Genomic DNA, 21,986 nt, shown 5'->3' on the forward strand with positions numbered 1-21,986 from the left:
TTCCTGCTCTGACTGAGATCCGGCCGTACAGCGAGAGCGCAGCACAGCAGTGACGTCACCGCTGCGCTCTCGCTGTACGGCGGCTCAGTCAGAGCAGGAAGCAGACGGCAAGGGACCTGACGGACATCAGATGGTCAGTATGTAGTGTTTGTTTTTTTTTACATTTACGCTGGTAACCAGGGTAAACATCGGGTTACTAAGCGCGGCCCTGCGCTTAGTAACCCGATGTTTACCCTGGTTACCCGGGTGCTGCAGGGGGACTTCGGCATCGTTGAAGACAGTTTCAACGATGCCGAAGTCGTTCCCCTGATCGTTGGTCGCTGGAGAGCGGTCTGTGTGACAGCTCCCCAGCGACCACACAGCGACTTACCAACGATCACGGCCAGGTCGTATCGCTGGTCGTGATCGTTGGTAAATCGCTATGTGAGACGGGGCCTTTGGAGTCAATTGTCCAATTACTTTTGGTCCCTTTAAAAACAGGGTGGCACATGTTAAGGAGCTGAAACTCCTAAACCCTTCATCCGATTTGAATGTGGATACCCTCAAATGAAAGCTGAAAGTCTGAACTTCAACTACATCTGAATTGTTTTGTTTAAAATTAATTGTGGTAATGTCTATAACCAAAATTAGGAAAATGTTGTCTCTGTCCAAATATATATGGACCTAACTGTATATGTGACTAAACACATGGGTAAGAGTGGCGCTGTTATATGTAACTAAACACATGGGTAAGAGTGGTGCTGTTATATGTGACTAAACACATGGGTAAGAGTGGCGCTGTTATATGTGACTAAACACATGGGTAAGAGTGGCGCTGTTATATGTGACTAAACACATGGGTAAGAGTGGCGCTGTTATATGTGACTAAACACATGGGTAAGAGTGGCGCTGTTATATGTAACTAAACACATGGGGAAGAGTGGCGCTGTTATATGTGACTAAACACATGGGTAAGAGTGGCGCTGTTATATGTGACTAAACACATGGGTAAGAGTGGCGCTGTTATATGTAACTAAACACATGGGGAAGAGTGGCGCTGTTATATGTGACTAAACACATGGGTAAGAGTGGCGCTGTTATATGTGACTAAACACATGGGGAAGAGTGGCGCTGTTATATGTAACTAAACACATGGGGAAGAGTGGCGCTGTTATATGTAACTAAACACATGGGTAAGAGTGGCGCTGTTATATGTAACTAAACACATGGGGAAGAGTGGCGCTGTTATATGTAACTAAACACATGGGTAAGAGTGGCGCTGTTATGTGTGACCTGTTTTTATGCAGCCTGATATACGGACTCTCCAATCATTTACAAACATGTTCAGCATTGGGGAGACAAACCCCTCAGTTCTCTGCAGGGCCGTTTGTTACAGGAGCCTTGTGGATGGAACCTACTTGTTCTTAGTGTCCCGTTAAGATAACATAGCGGTACACTGATGTGTGGACTGATGTGTGGACTGATCGCTTTCAATGTCTGTTTTCTTCTCTGCAGATACCGAATGTATCGGAAGAGTCAGACAACAGGTTTTCCTTCCCTCATCACCATTTTTTCTGCTCCAAATTACCTTGACGTCTACAACAACAAAGGTGAGCTGACGGCGGCTGTCAGTGTGAGTCGTCTGCCTCCCAGTATTGCTGCCTGCGTGATAGCTCCATTGCTGCCATATTAATGTATTTGTGAAATGTCATACAGATTAGCTTTCTCGCAGAGTGAAATAAACTATCTAAGTACCGGCGGGATGCGCAGCTGCTCACTATAAGGCTGATCGGTCCCTTCCCCACAAGGGCATCACACTCGGGCAATGAGATGATGAGGGGCAAACCCCCTGAAACAGGCTGTCTGTAGATGAATTTCTGGCCTGGCATTTATCTCTGGTCATGTTACAAGGATCATTATTAAAGGGGCGGACATTGACCAATATTATTATTATTATTATTTATATAGCACCATTGATTCCATGGTGCTGTACATGAGACGGGGTTACATACAAATAACAGATATCACTTAGTAAGCAAACGAACAATCAGACTGATACAGAGGGGCGAGGACCCTGCCCTTGCAGTCTTACATTCTACAGGATGGTGGGGAAGGAGACAGTAGGTCGGGGGTTGCAGTAGCTCCGGTAGTGGTGAGGAGGCAGTGTGGTCATTGCAGGTTGTAGGCTTTCTTGAAGAGATGGGTTTTCAGGTTCCGTCTGATGGATCCCAAATGTGGTGGATAAAATCGGATGTGTTGGGGCAAAGAATTCCAGAGGAGGAATTATATTCGGGAGAAGTCTTGGAGACGATTGAGCGAGGAATGAATAAGTGTGGAGGACAGAAGGAGGTCTTGGGAGGACCGGAGATTACGTGAGGGAAGATATCAGGAGATTAGTTCAGAGATATATGGAGGAGACGTTATGGATGGCCTTGTAGGTCAGTATTAGTAATTTGAACTAGATACGCTGAGGGAATGGGAGCCAGTGAAGAGATTTGCAGAGGGGAGAAGCTGAGGAGTAGTGAGGAGAGAGATGAATTAATCGGGCAGCAGAGTTAAGGACGGACTGGAGAGGTGCAAGGGTGTTAGCAGGGAGACCACAGAGGAGGATGTTGCAGTAGTCGAGGCGGGAGATGATTAGGGCATGCACAAGCATTTTGGTAGTGTGAGGGTTGAGGAAAGGACGGATTCTGGAAATATTTTTGAGCTGGAGGCAACAGGAGGTGGAAAGAGCTTGGATGTGCGGTTTGAAGGACAGGGCAGAGTCAAGGGTTACTCCGATGCAGCGGATTACCGGGACGGGGGAAAGTGTGATGTGGCTAATTGCGATAGATAGGTCAGGTAAGGAAGATCTGTGAGATGGAGGAAAGATGATGAGTTCAGATTTGTCCACATTGAGTTTGAGGAAGCGAGAGGAGAAGAAGGAGGATGTGGCTGATAGACACTCTGGGATTCAGGAGAGCAGAGAGGTGACATCTGGGCCAGAGAGGTAGATCTGAGTGTCATCAGCATATAGATGGTACTGGAAGCCATGGGACTTTATGAGTTGTCCCAGGCCAAGTGTATAGATTGAGAAGAGTAGGGGTCCTAGAACAGAGCCTTGGGGGACTCAAACAGAGAGAGGGTGGGATGAGGAGGTAGTGTGGGAGTTGGAGACTCTGAATGTGCGGTTGGAAAGGTATGAGGAGATCCAGGATAGGGCGAGGTCTTTGATGCCAAAGGAAGAGAGGATCTGTAGTAGAAGGCAGTGGTCCATCAATATTGTAGATACCTCTCCTAGGAGGTAATTTCAAGATAGTGTTTTCCATTCTATGAGAGCACAAGGTTCCCATTACACATCAGATATCTCCCGACAAAATATTGGTTCAGTGACGGCTTTCTCTCCTGACTGCCCCATACTTGGTAGAGCGTTCCTGTCTTCCCTATGAGGGCTTTGCTGACAAACTCCTCTGACATCAGCTTATCCCAGGACCCATAAAGTTACTACAGCTGGATTCTTATGTCCTCCAACTTCATTTTTGGGGGAAGTTGGGAGGCTGATCCTGCCGATTCCTGTAACTGTAGTCTAATGTGTATGGGGCCTTTAGACACCATACTACCATGGTCTCTTTACAGACCAGTACTTCACCCATGAAGTTTCATAGTCGTGTCATAAGGTAACAGTGAGGCCATGTCAGCAGGAGTTGTATACGAGTCTCGCATCAAAGGAAGTGGAGCGCTCAGTAAACCACATGGGCCCCTTTGAAGCTGTTCAGGCGTCTCACTCAAAATTCTCATCCAATGCTTCTTCTCAAGTTGTATTGATTTACTGAAACTTCACAAAAAACACGAAGTTACAGATTTTGGATTCAGAGCTTCTGGGGGGTTTATTCCTCAAGGTTAGGGCTATACAGCTATAAGGGATATAATCTCTATCATATGTGCCCACACAAATACTGTGAAGCCCATAGTGTTCCCACGCAGTATAGTACCCCTTTAATGGCCCCCAGAGTGCTTCCTAAACAGTAAGGTGCCCCCACACATATTATAATGCTCCAACACCGCCCTCCACACTGTTATGCCCTCACAGACACCCCCCCCCCAATTGGACAGTATAATACCCCCCACAGTATGACGCCTCCTGCATACCCCACCAGACATTATGATGTTCTCCACAGTGTACACACACAGACACTGCTCTACTCGGAATACACACACTCTGCTGCATCAACATACAGAGTTCTGCTGCATCAGCACACAGCTCTGCTACATATAAATACACACGCTCAGCTCTGCTACATGAAAACACATACACACTTGGCTGTGCTATATATACACACTCAGCTCTGCTACATGAAAACACACATACACACTCAGATCTGCTACGTGAAAACACACACACTCAGCTTTTACATGAAAACGCACATATGCACTCAGCTCTGCTACATGAAAACACACATACACACTCAGATCTGCTACGTGAAAACACACACACTCAGCTTTTACATGAAAACGCACATATGCACTCAGCTCTGCTACATGAAAACACACATACACACTCAGATCTGCTACGTGAAAACACACACACTCAGCTTTTACATGAAAACGCACATATGCACTCAGCTCTGCTACATGAAAACACACATACACACTCAGTTCTGCTACATGAAAACACACACATTCAGCTCTTGCAGGTCGTGTAGCACGCAAACCGCACTGATGTTAAGGGCTTTGAATGGTCTAACGTGACACTTGCGTGCCTCTAACCTCCCTTACATGTGCCTGGAATTATGTGGCATTCAACATCCAGTGCTGAAGGGGATTGTTCACAATGACGTGGTCAACCATGTGGGAAGTGGCCAAAGGACATCCATTTCTCTGCCCTTCTGTGACTTTTCCAGTCTCTCTGTATTTCTGTTGCCACCTTCTGATGACAGTCTAAGTTTAGTGACCATTTCTGTGTGAGAACATCCTGTTTGAAGCCTCACAATGGCGAGGTACTGGTGATCACGTTAGGTATCGTCTTGACCTCATGATGTCGATATGTGAACAGCATGATGTGGAGGACTATATGATACCAATTCTACTTGATCCTAGAAATTTATTGGCCGATTCATATATCCAACGCCTGTTGTGAATTTTGCCATTAAGCTCCTTGTGACGACACAGTATTTTACCTTAAATAACCAGACGTCTATTTTCAGTAATCCATGAGGAATAGACTGTTATATATATGTTGATTTTTGAATTTATGGGTTTCTTTCTTGTTGGTCAGGAGTCTGAAATGCTGACTCTTCTTGTAGGTTAAATTGATATTTCTAAATGGATGAATGGCCAATGTTTGCATCTTATATCAGCTCCTTCTACTTATTGTCCGCTATCTTTGCAAGGCTGTGATACAGAGTCATTGAAAAATTATGTTTGCTGATACGTTGCTGACACATTGTCCAGGCCAGCCAGTTTGTTGACTTGCAAAATATAGGAGGAGGAGGAAAAACTATTGAAATAGATTCATGCGAGTTGATCTCCTCACCATTCTTCCCCTTTACCTCTGGATGCTGGCTTGAAGGACAGTTGTTAACTATAAAAAGAGGATATGCGCCTCTGTAACAGGATTGAGCCAAGACATCCTGGCATCCAAAGAACCAGAGACTCTTTACAAGACAGCAGCCAAGACATCATGGCTCCTTCACGAGAGACATTGATTTGACATTCGGTTCCGGCTAGCGGACTAGGGCACCCGCCGACCCCGTGTCTCCACACTCCTTATTAGAGAACAGCAAGTTGTGCAAAAAGTACTGAAACACTGAACAGTTGGACACGTGCATTCAGAAGTTTAGAGACTTCATATTAAGTTCACCTGAAATGGTTAGAGTGCATTTTAGGATCAAACTGAAATTTCACCCAAAAGCCAAATATCCCTAACTTTTTGTGAGTAGTGTATCTACAGGTGCTTCTCACAAAATTAAAATATCATCAAAAAGTTAATTTATTTCAGTTCTTCAATACAAAAAGTGAACCTCATATATTATACAGAGTCATTACAAACAGTGATCTATTTCACATGTTTATTTCTGTTAATGTTGATGATTATGGCTTTCAGCCAATGAAAACCCAAAAGTCATTATCTCAGAACAGATTACTGGGTGGGCCGAGCGCAGATTACTGGGTGGGCCGAGCACAGATTACTGGGTGGGCCGAGCGCAGATTACTGGGTGGGCCGAGCGCACATTACTGGGTGGGCCGAGCGCACATTACTGGGTGGGCCGAGCGCACATTACTGGGTGGGCCGAGCGCACATTACTGGGTGGGCCGAGCGCACATTACTGGGTGGGCCGAGCGCACATTACTGGGTGAGCTGAGCGCAGATTACTGGGTGGGCCGAGCGCTCATTACTGGGTGGGCACAGATTACCGGATGGTGGAGCTCTTGCAGAGTTGAATCCCCTTCACTTTTTTTTTTGCAGATTCTCCCACAACCCGGTGGTGAGGCCACCGTCTCCTGTCTGCTCTTCCCTGTCCGTGTACGGCCTGCAGTCTCCGGACTGACTGCCCATCCTCTGATAGATGCCTAAGAGGCCACTGGTTGGAATCAGGAGACCTGTGTTTGGTCTAGAAATTGCAGTCCGAACCCAGATCAGGGAAGGTGGGCATGTAGGTACCACCGTGCAGGGAAGGCTATGCAAAATCATGTCTGCTCCCCATCGGGTCAGTGTCGTCCTGGGGCCAGAGGTCGGTCCCCCAACAGTCAGTGATGGGCCGCCATCTTATTACCACGGTTTACCTATAAGGATTAATACGAGATATAATAAACTAGGATGGGCTGTTTTTGTGATAATGAAATAATCCGTGTATGTGAGAGGCTGCCGGGAGCTGGCACCACCAGCACATGTCACTGTGAGGAGCAGCTCCTGCCGCTGTGTGTGGGAGTCTTGTGCCGAAGCCTCTGCAGTACATGTAACATTGCTTCTTATTGTCTCCTTACAGCCGCAGTGCTCAAGTATGAAAACAATGTCATGAATATCCGTCAGTTTAATTGCTCTCCACATCCTTACTGGCTGCCAAACTTCATGGATGTGTTCACATGGTCCCTGCCCTTTGTGGGGGAGAAAGGTAAAATGCAGAAAGTGCACAATAGATGATCGGTGTCATCAGATTATTATCAGGTTGTCATGCCGAGGGGCTGTAAGGGGAAATGAGGCAAAGGGTCTGTTCCTGGTGTAAATGGACCTGCGCTGTGAGGGGGCCGAGATAAAACCATAAAAATGTGCAAGTGGAAAGGCTGGGAACACCCCACATACATCACTCATCAGTACCTCTCCAATCCACTAGAGGGCGCATCTATCTATCTCTATTTTACGATTACCAATTTCTCTATTATCTATCTATTTATCTGTTTATTTATCTATCTATTATATATCTATTATCTATCTATTATATATCATCTATCTATCATCTATCTATTATCTATCTGTCTGTTATCTATATATTATCTATATCTATTATCTATCTATTATCTATCATTTATCTATCTATATATTATCTATCATCTATCTATCTACCTATTATTATCTATCTATCTATCATCTATATAATATCTATTTATCTGTCTGCCTAGCTCAATATCCATCTTAGCCGGTGGTGTCCACAGACCATTGCTCTCTTCTTGCTGTCCCTTCCTGATTCTTCTCTCTTGTGTATTTTGCTCCTGCTCTTGTGACTACTGGTAGCCTGAGGCTGCACCTGCAGCCCATTAAGGTGACACCGGTCACCCATCTCCTCCACATCCGTATGTGCCATCACAGGAAGGTTTGTGCTGTTTCAGAGAATGGATCAGATCCCAGGACACGGGCTGTTACATGAGGAGAGCTGGGCAGGGCATGTACCCCGCACCAGGACCGCTATCTGCCCTTTTACAAAATGGCCTCTGGTATCTACTAATGTGCAAGTATCTGACCAAACTGTCAGACACAGACTCCATGAGTCCCCGGTGGTCACAGCCAGAGAACATCACACGGGGCGCTCCACCATTGGGGACCCCGAGGTGCCTGTAGAATCATCCATCATGTCCGGTTTGACAATTGGCCAATAATGGTCTATGGACTTACGAGTGCCCTTAATACTTATGGACATAGGAGAAATCACTACCTGCAGATATTGGCCCCTCACCAGCTATTTCCACTGTGTGATTCACTTAGCCCCTGTTATTAACCATACGGAGGAAGTGCAGAGGTGTGACATGACGGTCTCATGGTCATGATGCCGCCCTCTAGTACACCAGATCCGGGGTGCTACCTCTGCACCCTTCTCACTACACCCCTAATTGTTTTTTTTTTTTGCTGCTTTTATTCAATTATTTTACTTTTGAATTGCATCTTACTATCTACTTATAATATGATTAGATTTTTTGAGTGATCGATGTAAAGGGGAGCTGCGGAAATAAACTGTGGCAGAAATCAGAGAGATTTCCTATATATTTCTTATATCACTGTATTATATGGTATTGTCAGCATCGTTGCTATATCTTCCTCTTTTTCTCCGCAGTTACGGAGATGCTGGTGAATATTCTCAGTATATGCTCAGATGACGAGCTGATCACAGATGGAGAAGACACGCTGGAAAGTAAGAGGACTATGCTGCCCTGTATTCTTTATATCGCCTGAACTTCTTACACATTACTTATGTCCTGGTCCACACAGACTCTGACATTGTGACATGGAAACCAAACCATTCCTGTGAGGTCAAGTTAAATTAGTTCTGAGAAATTACACAGGGAAAAAGTATTAAAGAGAACTTTTAACAATGTTAAACTGATGGTATGGGCAGAATGGCGCTGTCATACTGATTTAATACATACCTTTAGTGTGAAAATCTGCAACCTCATTTTCGTTAAATCCTCACAATCAATTTTTGTTTCCTCGGGGTGGGACTGTGGGTAGGGTCTTTGACTCAGTGGGCTCAGCCACAACCCCTCCACTGCCTCTGTTGCATTCATCATCACGCATTCATTAAATTTTGGGCTGGCGTCGTCCTAGCTGTGGGTGGCGCTCTTCATGAAAATGGCGCCTGCACATATGCAGATCGACCTCCGGCGGTCTTCAGGAAAATGGCGTTGGATGTGTCGCATGCTCAGAATAAGATCGCGGCTCAATGACGAGCCGAGATCTCATTCTGCGCATTCGCCGTTTTCCTGCAGACCGCCACCAGCAAGAGCATTTCCCACAGCTAAGACGGTGCCAGACCAAAGTTTGCCGAGGGGTCTTGGCTGAGCCGGAGGCTCTACCCACAGTCCCGCCCCAAAGCACAGAGAAAACCAAAATTTATCATGATGATTTAACAACAACGAGGCTCAAGATTTTTACGCTAAAGGTATGTATTAGATCAGTATGACAGCGCCATTCTGCCCATACCTTCAGTTTAACGTGGATGAACCTGAAGACAGGTTCTCTTTAAACACAGGAAGAGAGAGAAATGCAAAAAGCCATGTAAAGTTATGACACCAGCTGAAATCTATCAGTAGTTAAAAATAAATCCTGCTACTTAGTGAAAAATTATATCAGCTGGTTCAGCTGATAGTCTATAAAAAGGTGCATCATTACCAAGGTGCCACACAAGAAACATCTCATGATGGGTAACACCAGTGAGCTGTCTCAAGACCGTTACAACCTTATTGCTGATGGCATTGGTTACAGAAGAATTTTTATAGGACTGAAGGTTCCAGTGAGCACTGTTGGGGCTGTATTCTGGAAGTGAATAGAACATCATTTCACCATAAACCGGCCACGACTTGGTCCCCGCAAGATTTCAGACTGAGGAGTGAAAAGAATTATCAAAAGAGTTGTCCTAGAGCCAAGGACCTCATGTGGAGAGCTACAGAAAGACCTGAAATCAGCAAGTACAATTGTTTCAAGGAAAACAATAAGTAATGCACTCCATTTCCATGTCCTGTATGCATGCTCACCACGCAAGACTCCATTGCTGAACAAACAGCATGTTCAAGCACGTTTAAAGGTTGCTCAACAACATTTAGAGAAACCTGTGAAATACTGGGAGAATATAGTCTGATCAGATGAGACCAAACTTGAACTCTTTGGATGCCATAATACACACCATGTTTGGAGGTCAAAAAGGCAGTTTATAACCTCAAAAACACCATACCAAGAGTGAAGTTTGGAGGTTGGAACATCATGGTGCGGGGCTGTTTTTCAGCATATGCCACTGGCAAACGTATATGATTGAAGGAAAGATGAATGGACAAATGTACCAAGACATTCTTGATAAAAAAAAAATCTGCCATCTACCAGGATGATGAAAATGAAACGAGGGTGGACATTTCAGCAAGACAATAATCCCAAACACACAGCCAAGGAAACTCACAATTAGTTTCAATGGCCGAGCCGATCACCTGGGCTGAATCCAATAAAAAATGTATGGAAGGAACTAAAGCTCAGAGTTCTTAGAAGGAGAACACAGGACCTTCAGGATGTGAAGAATGTTTGTGTGAAAGAATGGATGGGTGAAAATCACACCTGAGCAATGCAGGCGACTAGTTTCTCCATACAGGAGGCATCTTGAAGCTGTCATCATCACTAACAAAGACTTTTGTACGAAGTATTTAATACATTTCACTAAGCGTGTTCAATACTTTTTCCCTGCCCTGTGTCATTTCTCATTATTACACACAACCTAATTTATAGACATCTACGGTGTGATTCCTTTGCCTGTGTGGATCGAAGATAAGTTGTTACCGACATCTGGTGAGAATTTCATGTCAGTAGCACCATTAGAAATGTATTTACTTAGAAAATCGGTGACTTGTTCAATACATATTTCAACCGCTGTGTGTGTATGTATGAATGTGTGTGTGTGTGTGTGTGTGAAATATATATACATATGTGTATATATATAATGTGTTTGTGTATGTACATGTACTGTACTGTGCAAACGTTTTAGGCAAGTGTTAGAAAAATGCTGCAAACTGAATGATATGGCTATTTGGCCTCATGTTTTTCATGGAGACCACTCGTGGCCAAACAGAGCAAGGGTGTAGCTGATTGCTGCAAGTCCTGAACTGATGGCACTGCTGGGCATCTTCTGATTCAGAAGGGAAGTAAGCATGATGTGTCTTTCATCTGCTGCACTAAGTTTCTTCGGCCGACCAACGCGTCTATGGTCCACAACTTTGTTAATCTCAGTACCGAGAAACACAGACACATACTTATCCATAATGCAATAACAGGTACATGTGGTCTTACAGTCCCGCACAGTCCTGCATCGGGACATGTATCAATAACAGACTGTACTGAGTAATCCAAAGCATTAGGTGATTGCTGGCTCAGATGTCTAAGGAGGTGTCTGGTAGGGTGAAGATGTAGTTGAGTAAAGTATTTATAATAGAAAAAAATTTAAGATAAATCTGACAAAAATTATTCTTAAAATATGAATTACTGTTCCTTAGAAAACTGCGCAAGTGAGAAATATAGATTTAATTTAGATTTCTCCTTTGTTCTTTCACTTTGCATTTAGTTTCATAGCCCAACATGTTGATCCAGAGGAAGGTAAAAACCCCATGGAGCAGACAGGAATTGCTCCACATTAGGGGACAAATCCCTTCCGGACTCCACATATGACAATCAGACTAGTTCCCTGGATCAGCGTCCCATCACATGTCATATATTTTTCAGAAAAGGCGTTCCGGCCGCCTTGTACTTTTGTAGTGATTCAGCCATTACAACATCATGTGGCCGAGAGTTCCATAAAAAGAAAAAACGATAAAACCTCAGCTCACCGCAATACCATAAAAATGTCCATAGGTTCTGAGATTAGATGCATGGATCTTTGTGGCCGGTATCCATGAGAAGACGGAAAAATTGGAAGTTTGCGATCCAATGAAAATTAATAAAAAATTTAAACTTTATTTAAAAATATATGAGATTAAAAAAAAAAGCAATGTCCAGGACATGTGACACCTGACATATTTTGGAAATAGGCAATGAGTAAGGACAGTTATGTCTGAAACGTGTAAGGTGACACATGGCCTGGACCTTGCTGTTTTTTTTTTTAATGTCATGTATTTTTAAATAAATAAAGTTGGAATTTTTTAATTCATTTAGAGAGTTCCATAGTCTTATTGCTCTTAAGAGTAAAGAATCCATAGTTTCACTGCTCTGACAGTAAAGAATCCATAATCTCACTGCTCTGACAGTAAAGAATCCATAATCTCACTGCTCTTACAGTAAAGAATCCATAGTCTCACTGCTCCTACAGTAAATAATCCATAGTCTCACTGCTCTTACAGTAAATAATCCATAGTCTCACTGCTCTTACAGTAAAGAATCCATAGTCTCACTGCTCTTACAGTAAAGAATCCATAGTCTCACTGCTCTTACAGTAAAGAATCCATAGTCTCACTGCTCCTACAGTAAAGAATCCATAGTCTCACTGCTCTTACAGTAAAGAATCCATAGTCTCACTGCTCTTACAGTAAAGAATCCATAGTCTCACTGCTCTTACAGTAAAGAATCCATAGTCTCACTGCTCTTACAGTAAAGAATCCATAGTCTCACTGCTCTTACAGTAAAGAATCCATAGTCTCACTGCTCTTACAGTAAAGAATCCATAGTCTCACTGCTCTTACAGTAAAGAATCCATAGTCTCACTGCTCTTACAGTAAAGAATCCATAGTCTCACTGCTCTTACAGTAAAGAATCCATAGTCTCACTACTCGTATAGTAAAGAATCCATAGTCTCACTGCTCCTACAGTAAAGAATCCATAGTCTCACTGCTCCTACAGTAAAGAATCTATAGTCTCACTGCTCTGACAGTAAAGAATCCATAGTCTCACTGCTCCTACAGTAAAGAATCCATAGTCTCACTGCTCCTACAGTAAAGAATCTATAGTGTCACTGCTCTTACAGTAAAGAATCCATAGTCTCACTGCTCTTACAGTAAAGAATCCATAGTCTCACTGCTCTTACAGTAAAGAATCCATAGTCTCACTGCTCCTACAGTAAAGAATCTATAGTCTCACTGCTCTGACAGTAAAGAATCCATAGTCTCACTGCTCCTACAGTAAAAAATCTATAGTCTCACTGCTCTGACAGTAAAGAATCCAGAGTCTCACTGCTCCTACAGTAAAGAATCTATAGTTTCACTGCTCTGACAGTAAAGAATCCATAGTCTCACTGCTATGACCGTAAAGAATCCATAGTCTCACTGCTCTGACAGTAAAGAATCCATAGTCTCACTGTTCCTACAGTAAATAATCCATAGTCTCACTGCTCCTACAGTAAAGAATCCATAGTCTCACTGCTGTTACTGTAAAGAATCTGCATCTGTGATTATGATTAAACTTTCTTTCCTCTAGACATAGAGGATACCACTGGTCACCAACGCAGATCTATTAATTATTATTTTACACCTTTAACTGGGGCACTGGACTGGCGTCGGCGCCGCATATATGGCGACTGCACCTTATAAACCAACTTCCTTCATCAAGTTTATATATTTTCTCACTCAGATGAAACCACAGTTTGCGCAAATTGTGTGTGTCTTTACCCCAGACTTTCAGGTTGGGATATTTTTGAGGGCGTCTAGTAGATAAGACCCCCATCCCACGTGTAGAATGCGCCGGTATCAGACGTCTTCCCTTGAATAACAATCTCTTTCTGTTTCCTTCCAGCCGGAGCTGCTTCTGTGCGTAAAGAGATTATCCGGAACAAGATCCGAGCGATTGGGAAGATGGCCCGCGTTTTCTCTGTGCTCAGGTGACATGTTCAGAACCGGTGCTGTTTACCTCCTACATATATACTCATCAGGGACAGCTCCGCCATGGGAACGTACCGAGCGATGAAGAAGAAAAACGATACACTAACCAGCTCCCGTGAAGAATTATGGGCAGTGGCTCAGGAGATGGTGGGGGGATAGGATGGGGAGCATGTGCTTTTTATTATCAGTTTAGTCCTCTTATCTAACCTGTGATATTTCATCCTTAGGGAGGAAAGTGAGAGCGTTCTGACGCTGAAGGGCCTGACGCCCACCGGGACGCTGCCCCAGGGGGTCCTGTCGGGAGGGAGACAGACTCTGCAGAGCGGTAACTTACTATTACCTCCTCCTTGTTTTCCTTTGCGTTATTCTCAAACACGCACATATAATACCGTGAACCTAAATTCTGGAGCCGTGTAATCCAGCATACAGTCATATGTATGAAACCGAATTCCTGTTGTGCCCGGTGCTGATCTCTGCCAACGCAGAGCAGTCACAGACCGTTCCTCCCTTTCACTGACGTCACGTTGCCAGATCTGCGGCTTCTCTTCTGCTCTGTTCTGTTGGGCGCGACTTCCGACGTCATGCTGATTTACAGCCGGCTCCCCACTTCCTAACTGCAGGAAGCCGGCCATCAATCAGCATGGCGTCAGCAGTCACGATCCATTGACAGAGCGGAAGGGGAAGAGCTGATCTGTTGACGTGGATGAAACCTTGGGCTGGCTCCGAGGTAAATAATGATAATTGTAGAGAGACAATATCCAGCTCCCGCAGAAATAATATTTTTTTCCTAATTTAATATTATCTCGGTCTTTTTATAATCCGGGGCAATACTAAGCCTGCAGTGCCTTGTTCCCCGCGGACGCCCTGCGGGCACTAATGTTATTTAGCAGCCTGTGTTTAGTGAACGGTAGTTTTTGACTCCTTTATATCACCATCATTACCTTCCTATATAAAGATCCTGCGTTTACAGTCGTCATGTATGTAAGCAATCATCGCCCTGTCCGGCACTGCAGGCATAGAGATGGCAGCTCAGTGACGGATTGCTGCACATAGTATGTGAATATTACATGCACAGCCTCAGGGATGAGAGTCAGGAATTGTCGACGTGTTCCCCTGACCATGTGTGCAGGATCGTTAGTTTGATGTGACCCAGATATACATCTGATGCCTTGTCTTTGTGTCTCCCATACAGCTACAGAAGAAGCGGTTGAGGCTCAAGAAGGTAAAGTATAAGCTGCCCGCAGCCGCAGTTAATGAAAGCGACAGTAGAGGGTGCTAGGCTGATAGGGAATAACAGCACTGACACGCTGGATGGCTTCTCCGTCAGGGTATGTGCACACCACGTCTTTTTCACGCTCCGTAACCCACCTATAAAAAACTCTTAATAAGTACTAAAAATATCAAACATATACACCGCAACATAAAACCGACTCGCGGCTCGTGTGCTCAGCCTTTGGAGCTTCTCTTAACCGTCCTTCATGAAGCCGCTCGCTGGGTTATACAATACAAGCAAAACAAAAGCCGGTGGCTGAAAAACGACCAAAAAGACACTAAAAAAAGGACTCTTCAGGACAAAAGACATCGGCGCGTCCTGAAGCGTCTTCCTCCTGAAAACTCGCCAGGTTCACACGCATCTTAAAGACGTTGTTTGCACATACCCTTAGGCCTAAAAGTAAGCCACATTTTCGTAACGGTAGGTGAAGTTATTATTAAAATATTAGATACACAAAAATGCATTGTTACAAGTTTAAAGGGAACCTGTCAGTACTATTACCTCTACGCAAGCATAGGCAGTGTAAAACCGTGTAAAAGATACCCATTATGGCACCATTGTGCCAAAATTCAGCTTCTATTGAAACGCAAATGAGACTCACCAATGCACTGTGGAATCCTGTCTGCTTCCCCAGGCACCACGTCTCAACTGACAGAGGAGGAGAGCACAGGAACCACCAAAGCCTCTGTTTTCACTGACAATCGAGAAGTAGGGGGCAGAAGCGGAGAGAAGTCATAGATTTCTTGTGCACTTGTGTGTCTAATTGTCTTATCAGTAAAAGCTGAATTTTGGCGTGATGGCGTGATAATATGTATCTTTCATGATATTTTACACTACCCTAACTTGCTTGACCTCTTCTTGCGCAGGGTGAGTGTTACTAGCAGGTTCCTTTTATCTTTTCAATGAATTTTTGCATATCAAATTTAGCATTAAAACATTTCACAAGATGTTGATGGAACAAACTCTAGCTGATAGGGCTGTAGAGTCTTTTTAATAGTTTTATTTTCGCACACCCGTCATAAGATACTTTGACCCCAGTAAGGGATCACTAATTTCCAGATTTATACTAATAGTATTTTGGAAACAGGCCCCAGGGTTCCTGTCCACTTCCCCAGGGCTGACTGATAAGGGTCCTCCCCCCCTCCAATAACCAGATCGAAGGTGGGATCTCTGACTGCAGTGACCAAATGGTTAAATGGCAGGTATCAGAGGTTACCCTTATGTTTAGGATGTCTTTAGATTTTTCAAAAGTTGTCAAAAGTTCTGAAAATTATGCAGAAAAAAAATATAAAACCTGAGCAGTTTTTCTTCTCGTTTTATTTCCGCACAGCCGTCCGGGGCTTCTCTCCCCAGCACAAGATCCGCAGCTTTGAAGAAGCCAGGGGTCTAGATCGAATCAATGAGCGTATGCCACCTCGTCGTCCCACCACTCCCCAAGACCTCAATCTGAACTCAGCCGACAAGAACAGTAACAGGAGCCAGCAGTGACACTGCCGCCGGCGACACACACACGGTGTCATCCACCACCGTCACACGCTCGAGGGCAGGACTCTCAAACCAGGCCAACATACAAATCCACGTACACAGCGATGTACACATACATGACAGCCATGCTGCTCCCTACACAGCCGTCCCATCATCATGTATACGAGTATTAGCCGCTCATCCTCCAGGTATGTATAAGAATATGGGCTCCAGCCAGAACACTCCTGATACATACACTCATAAGTCCAGACTGATCCCCGGGGACTGATCTACACGCCGACACACACTTTGTGAGCACACCACACACACCGAGCTGGTCTGTCCTCCAGTTTGTATCCTCTTTGTAAATGTTATTTGCGTTCTATATATATATATTTATACATGTGTAATATAAATACCCTGTTTTTTAATGTAGGGTCCATCTAGCGGCAGCAGCTGCAGAATTGTACCATATTACCAGGGCCAGTTTGCAGCGCCCCCTCCTGCAGAGCCACCTGCATTGCACCCAGGTACAGGTCTTGTATAAGGCGAGCGCACTGCTTTATTGATCAGGTGATAATCTCGTTTCCTCCGAGAAGTGGGCAAAGAGATCCTTCAACGTGATGAAGGACGTCACCAAATACTCGGATGAACGCAGAGCCTGATTCTGCCAATGACGTGTAATAGGCCATCGCCCTCAGAGGTTGCAGAGCATAGCATGGCATGTCCAAGACATCAAATGCATGATCACTGCACACATGGCCGTCCTCCATGAAGTGATGGGGTGCACGCATACATTGCACTGAACACGTGAGAACAAAGCGCTCTCCTCTGGGTGACTGATTGCACTGCCGCGGGTGGCTCTGTACACACAGACTGCGCTGCGGTGGTCGCTCTGCAGTGCGTCGCTGCTCTCTCAAGCACTAATAATCATATACGAGAGAGATCACATAATTCGAGGCTTTATTTTTGAGGGGTTATGCTGCCCCCCTAAACACTCCTAATCACACATCCATCTCCCCACCCCACCAGGGCACATCCATTATATTAAGGGAGTGCATTTAGGGCTATCTACATAGAAGAACCTTTGTACCACAAGGGCTTGAGGTGACACAAAGTTATATCTTTAGTGTGGCACTCAGATTCTGGGCTCCCTATTGACCAGGGACCCAAACTGCCATTGCAATAAGGCACTCAGGAGTTGGCTTACCTTCAGACAATCTCATCCTCAGCACATCTCCTGCAGGGTCTTTAAAGCACCGTGGAAGAGCCGCAGCGTCCTCCGGTGCCTCTAGCGATGAATAGCACAACAATTAACTCTTTCACTGCTCCCATCTTTGCGTTTTATTTCGATAGCCCACATGGAGGTAGTCGGGAGACATGCTCGTTTCTCTATGCCCGCTCTTCATTCTTTCTTCTCTTCTTTAAGTCTATGATTTGCTGAGTTGTCTTGTATTACAAAGGAGGAAATGTTTTTAAAAAAGTAAATGATTTTTTTTTTCCACAAAAGATTGGGAGAAAAAAAATGTTCAGATTAAACTACAAAATAGTTAAATCGAAGCGTGGCTTGTATTTCATTTCTACCAAAGGTGATGTCCGAGATGTCAGAGTATATCATCAGGCATGACTGTGTCCTTAAACAATGGGTGTGAGTGTGATCTGTGGCATCGGGCGTGAGTGGTGTGCCACGTATGACATCGGGCGTGAGTGGTGTGCCTCGTATGGCATTGGGCGTGAGTGGTGTGCCCCATATTACATCAGGCGTGAGTGGTGTGCCCCATATTACATCGGGCGTGAGTGGTGTGCCCCATATTACATCGGGCGTGAGTGGTGTGCCCCATATTACATCGGGCGTGAGTGGTGTGCCCCATATTATATCGGGTGTGAGTGGTGTGCCCCGTATGGCATCTCGTATGAGTGGTGTGCCCCGTATGGCATCTGGCGTGAGTGGTGTGCCCCGTATTACATCGGGCGTGAGTGGTGTGCCCCGAATTACATCGGGCGTGAGTGGTGTGCCCCAAATTACATCGGGCGTGAGTGGTGTGCCCCAAATTACATCGGGCGTGAGTGGTGTGCCCCAAATTACATCGGGCGTGAGTGGTGTGCTCTGTATGGCATCTGGTGTGAGTGGTGTGCTCTGTATGGCATCTGGTGTGAGTGGTGTGCTCTGTATGGCATCTGGTGTGAGTGGTGTGCTCCGTATGGCATCTGGTATGAGTGTCGTGCTTCGTATGGCATCTGGCGTAAGTGGTGTGCCCCGAACGGCATCTGGCGTGAATGTTGTTCCCCGAATGGCATCAGACATGAATGTGCTCCATATGGCATCTGGCGTGAGTGGTGTTCTCTGTATGGCGTCTGGTGTGAGTGGTGTCCCCCGAATGGCATCGGGCGTGAGTGGCGTGCTCCGAATGGCATCGGGCGTGAGTGGCGTGCTCCGTATGGCATCGGGCGTGAGTGGCGTGCTCCGAATGGCATCGGGCGTGAGTGGCGTGCTCCGTATGGCATCGGGCGTGAGTGGCGTGCTCCGTATGGCATCGGGCGTGAGTGGCGTGCTCCGTATGGCATCGGGCGTGAGTGGCGTGCTCCGTATGGCATCGGGCGTGAGTGGCGTGCTCCGTATGGCATCGGGCGTGAGTGCTGTGCCCCCTATGGCATCGGGCGTGAGTGGCGTGCTCCTTATGGCATCGGGCGTGAGTGGCGTGCTCCGTATGGCATCATGCGTCCGTGGCGTGCTCCGTATGGCATCGTGCGTGAGTGGCGTGCTCCGTATGGCATCGTGCGTGAGTGGCGTGCTCCGTATGGCATCGTGCGTGAGTGGCGTGCCCCGTATGGCATCGTGCGTGAGTGGCGTGCCCCGTATGGCATCGTGCGTGAGTGGCGTGCCCCGTATGGCATCGGGCGTGAGTGGCGTGCTCCGTATGGCATCGGGCGTGAGTGGCGTGTTCCGTATGGCATCTGGTGTGAGTGGTGTGCTCCGTATGGCATAGTGCGTGAGTGGCGTGCTCCGTATGGCATCGTGCGTGAGTGGCGTGCTCCGTATGGCATCGTGCGTGAGTGGCGTGCTCCTATGGCATCGTGCGTGAGTGGCGTGCTCTGTATGGCATCTGGTGTGAGTGGCGTGCTCCGTATGGCATCTGGGGTGAGTGGTGTGCTCCGTATGGCATCGTGCGTGAGTGGCGTGCTCCTATGGCATTGTGCGTGAGTGGCGTGCTCCGTATGGCATCTGGTGTGAGTGGCGTGCTCCGTATGGCATCTGGTGTGAGTGGCGTGCTCCGTATGGCATCTGGTGTGAGTGGTGTGCTCCGTATGGCATCTGGTGTGAGTGCCGTGCTCCGTATGGCATCTGGTGTGAGTGGCGTGCTCCGTATGGCATCTGGGGTGAGTGGCGTGCTCCGTATGGCGTGCGTGAGTGGCGTGCTCCGTATGACATCGTGCGTGAGTGGCGTGCTCCGTATGGCATCTGGTGTGAGTGGCGTGCTCCGTATGGCATCTGGTGTGAGTGGCGTGCTCCGTATGGCATCTGGTGTGAGTGGCGTGCTCCGTATGGCATCTGGTGTGAGTGGCGTGCTCCGTATGGCATCGGGCGTGAGTGCTGTGCCCCCTATGGCATCGGGCGTGAGTGGCGTGCTCCTTATGGCATCGGGCGTGAGTGGCGTGCTCCGTATGGCATCATGCGTCCGTGGCGTGCTCCGTATGGCATCGTGCGTGAGTGGCGTGCTCCGTATGGCATCGTGCGTGAGTGGCGTGCCCCGTATGGCATCGTGCGTGAGTGGCGTGCCCCGTATGGCATCGGGCGTGAGTGGCGTGCTCCGTATGGCATCGGGCGTGAGAGGCATGTTCCGTATGGCATCTGGTGTGAGTGGTGTGCTCCGTATGGCATAGTGCGTGAGTGGCGTGCTCCGTATGGCATCGTGCGTGAGTGGCGTGCTCCTATGGCATCGGGCGTGAGTGCTGTGCCCCCTATGGCATCGGGCGTGAGTGGCGTGCTCCTTATGGCATCGGGCGTGAGTGGCGTGCTCCGTATGGCATCGTGCGTCCGTGGCGTGCTCCGTATGGCATCGTGCGTGAGTGGCGTGCTCCGTATGGCATCGTGCGTGAGTGGCGTGCCCCGTATGGCATCGTGCGTGAGTGGCGTGCCCCGTATGGCATCGGGCGTGAGTGGCGTGCTCCGTATGGCATCGGGCGTGAGTGGCGTGTTCCGTATGGCATCTGGTGTGAGTGGTGTGCTCCGTATGGCATAGTGCGTGAGTGGCGTGCTCCGTATGGCATCGTGCGTGAGTGGCGTGCTCCTATGGCATCGTGCGTGAGTGGCGTGCTCTGTATGGCATCTGGTGTGAGTGGCGTGCTCCGTATGGCATCTGGGGTGAGTGGTGTGCTCCGTATGGCATCGTGCGTGAGTGGCGTGCTCCTATGGCATTGTGCGTGAGTGGCGTGCTCCGTATGGCATCTGGTGTGAGTGGCGTGCTCCGTATGGCATCTGGTGTGAGTGGCGTGCTCCGTATGGCATCTGGTGTGAGTGGCGTGCTCCGTATGGCATCTGGTGTGAGTGGCGTGCTCCGTATGGCATCTGGTGTGAGTGCCGTGCTACGTATGGCATCGGGCGTGAGTGGCGTGCTCCGCATGGCATCGGGCGTGAGTGGCGTGCCCCGCATGGCATCGGGCGTGAGTGGCGTGCTCCGTATGGCATCGGGCGTGAGTGGCGCGCTCCGTATGGCATCGGGCGTGAGTGGCGTGCCCCGCATGGCATCGGGCGTGAGTGGCGTGCCCCGCATGGCATCGGGCGTGAGTGGCGAGCTCCGCATGGCATCGGGCGTGAGTGGCGCGCTCCGTATGGCATCGGGCGTGAGTGGCGCGCTCCGTATGGCATCGGGCGTGAGTGGCGCGCTCCGTATGGCATCGGGCGTGAGTGGCGCGCTCCGTATGGCATCGGGCGTGAGTGGCGCGCTCCGTATGGCATCGGGCGTGAGTGCCGCGCTCCGTATGGCATCGGGCGTGAGTGCCGTGCTCTGTATGGCATCGGGCGTGAGTGGCGTGCTCCGTATGGCATCAGTGCTGTGCTCCGTATGGCATCGGGCATGAGTGGCGTGCTCTGTATGGCATCGGGCGTGAGTGGCGTGCTCCGTATGGCATCGGGCGTGAGTGGCGTGCTCCGTATGGCATCAGTGCTGTGCTCCGTATGGCATCGGGCGTGAGTGGCGCGCTCCGTATGGCATCGGGCGTGAGTGCCGTGCTCCGTATGGCATCGGGCGTGAGTGGCGTGCTCTGTATGGCATCGGGCGTGAGTGGCGTGCTCCGCATGGCATTGGGCGTCAGTGTGCCTTTTATGGTGTCAGATATTAGTGTCCCTGAACGGCCAGCCTCTGTTATTCTACGACACATTGAGCTTTTTACCTCCAGTGTTGATGACTGAGTGATGGTGTCGGGGATAACCGGCCGGGATGTTACAGCCGTGAGTGCGGTCATGAACGCCGGGGTGACGAGACCGAGCGGTGTATTGGGGCCGCTACATTACAGGTTGTAGTAG

The 21,986-nt window shown here is 47.5% G+C and overlaps 1 protein-coding gene across 1 annotated transcript in view; it reads left to right on the plus strand.

The window, feature by feature from the left end:
• Window positions 1-18,017, plus strand: part of PPP3CC (protein phosphatase 3 catalytic subunit gamma) — a 67,247-nt gene extending 49,230 nt beyond the window's left edge. The window contains exons 8-14 of the mRNA XM_077262159.1: window positions 1,495-1,589; window positions 6,945-7,070; window positions 8,502-8,579; window positions 13,640-13,724; window positions 13,953-14,050; window positions 14,918-14,947; window positions 16,329-18,017. Coding sequence (XP_077118274.1) covers window positions 1,495-1,589; window positions 6,945-7,070; window positions 8,502-8,579; window positions 13,640-13,724; window positions 13,953-14,050; window positions 14,918-14,947; window positions 16,329-16,486 — 670 coding nt within the window. The 3' untranslated portion in view covers window positions 16,487-18,017. The remainder of the gene's footprint in view (window positions 1-1,494; window positions 1,590-6,944; window positions 7,071-8,501; window positions 8,580-13,639; window positions 13,725-13,952; window positions 14,051-14,917; window positions 14,948-16,328) is intronic.
• The last annotated feature ends 3,969 nt before the right edge of the window (window positions 18,018-21,986 follow it).

The sequence above is a fragment of the Ranitomeya variabilis genome, chromosome 5 (assembly GCF_051348905.1).
Source record: "Ranitomeya variabilis isolate aRanVar5 chromosome 5, aRanVar5.hap1, whole genome shotgun sequence".
NCBI lineage: Eukaryota > Metazoa > Chordata > Amphibia > Anura > Dendrobatidae > Ranitomeya > Ranitomeya variabilis.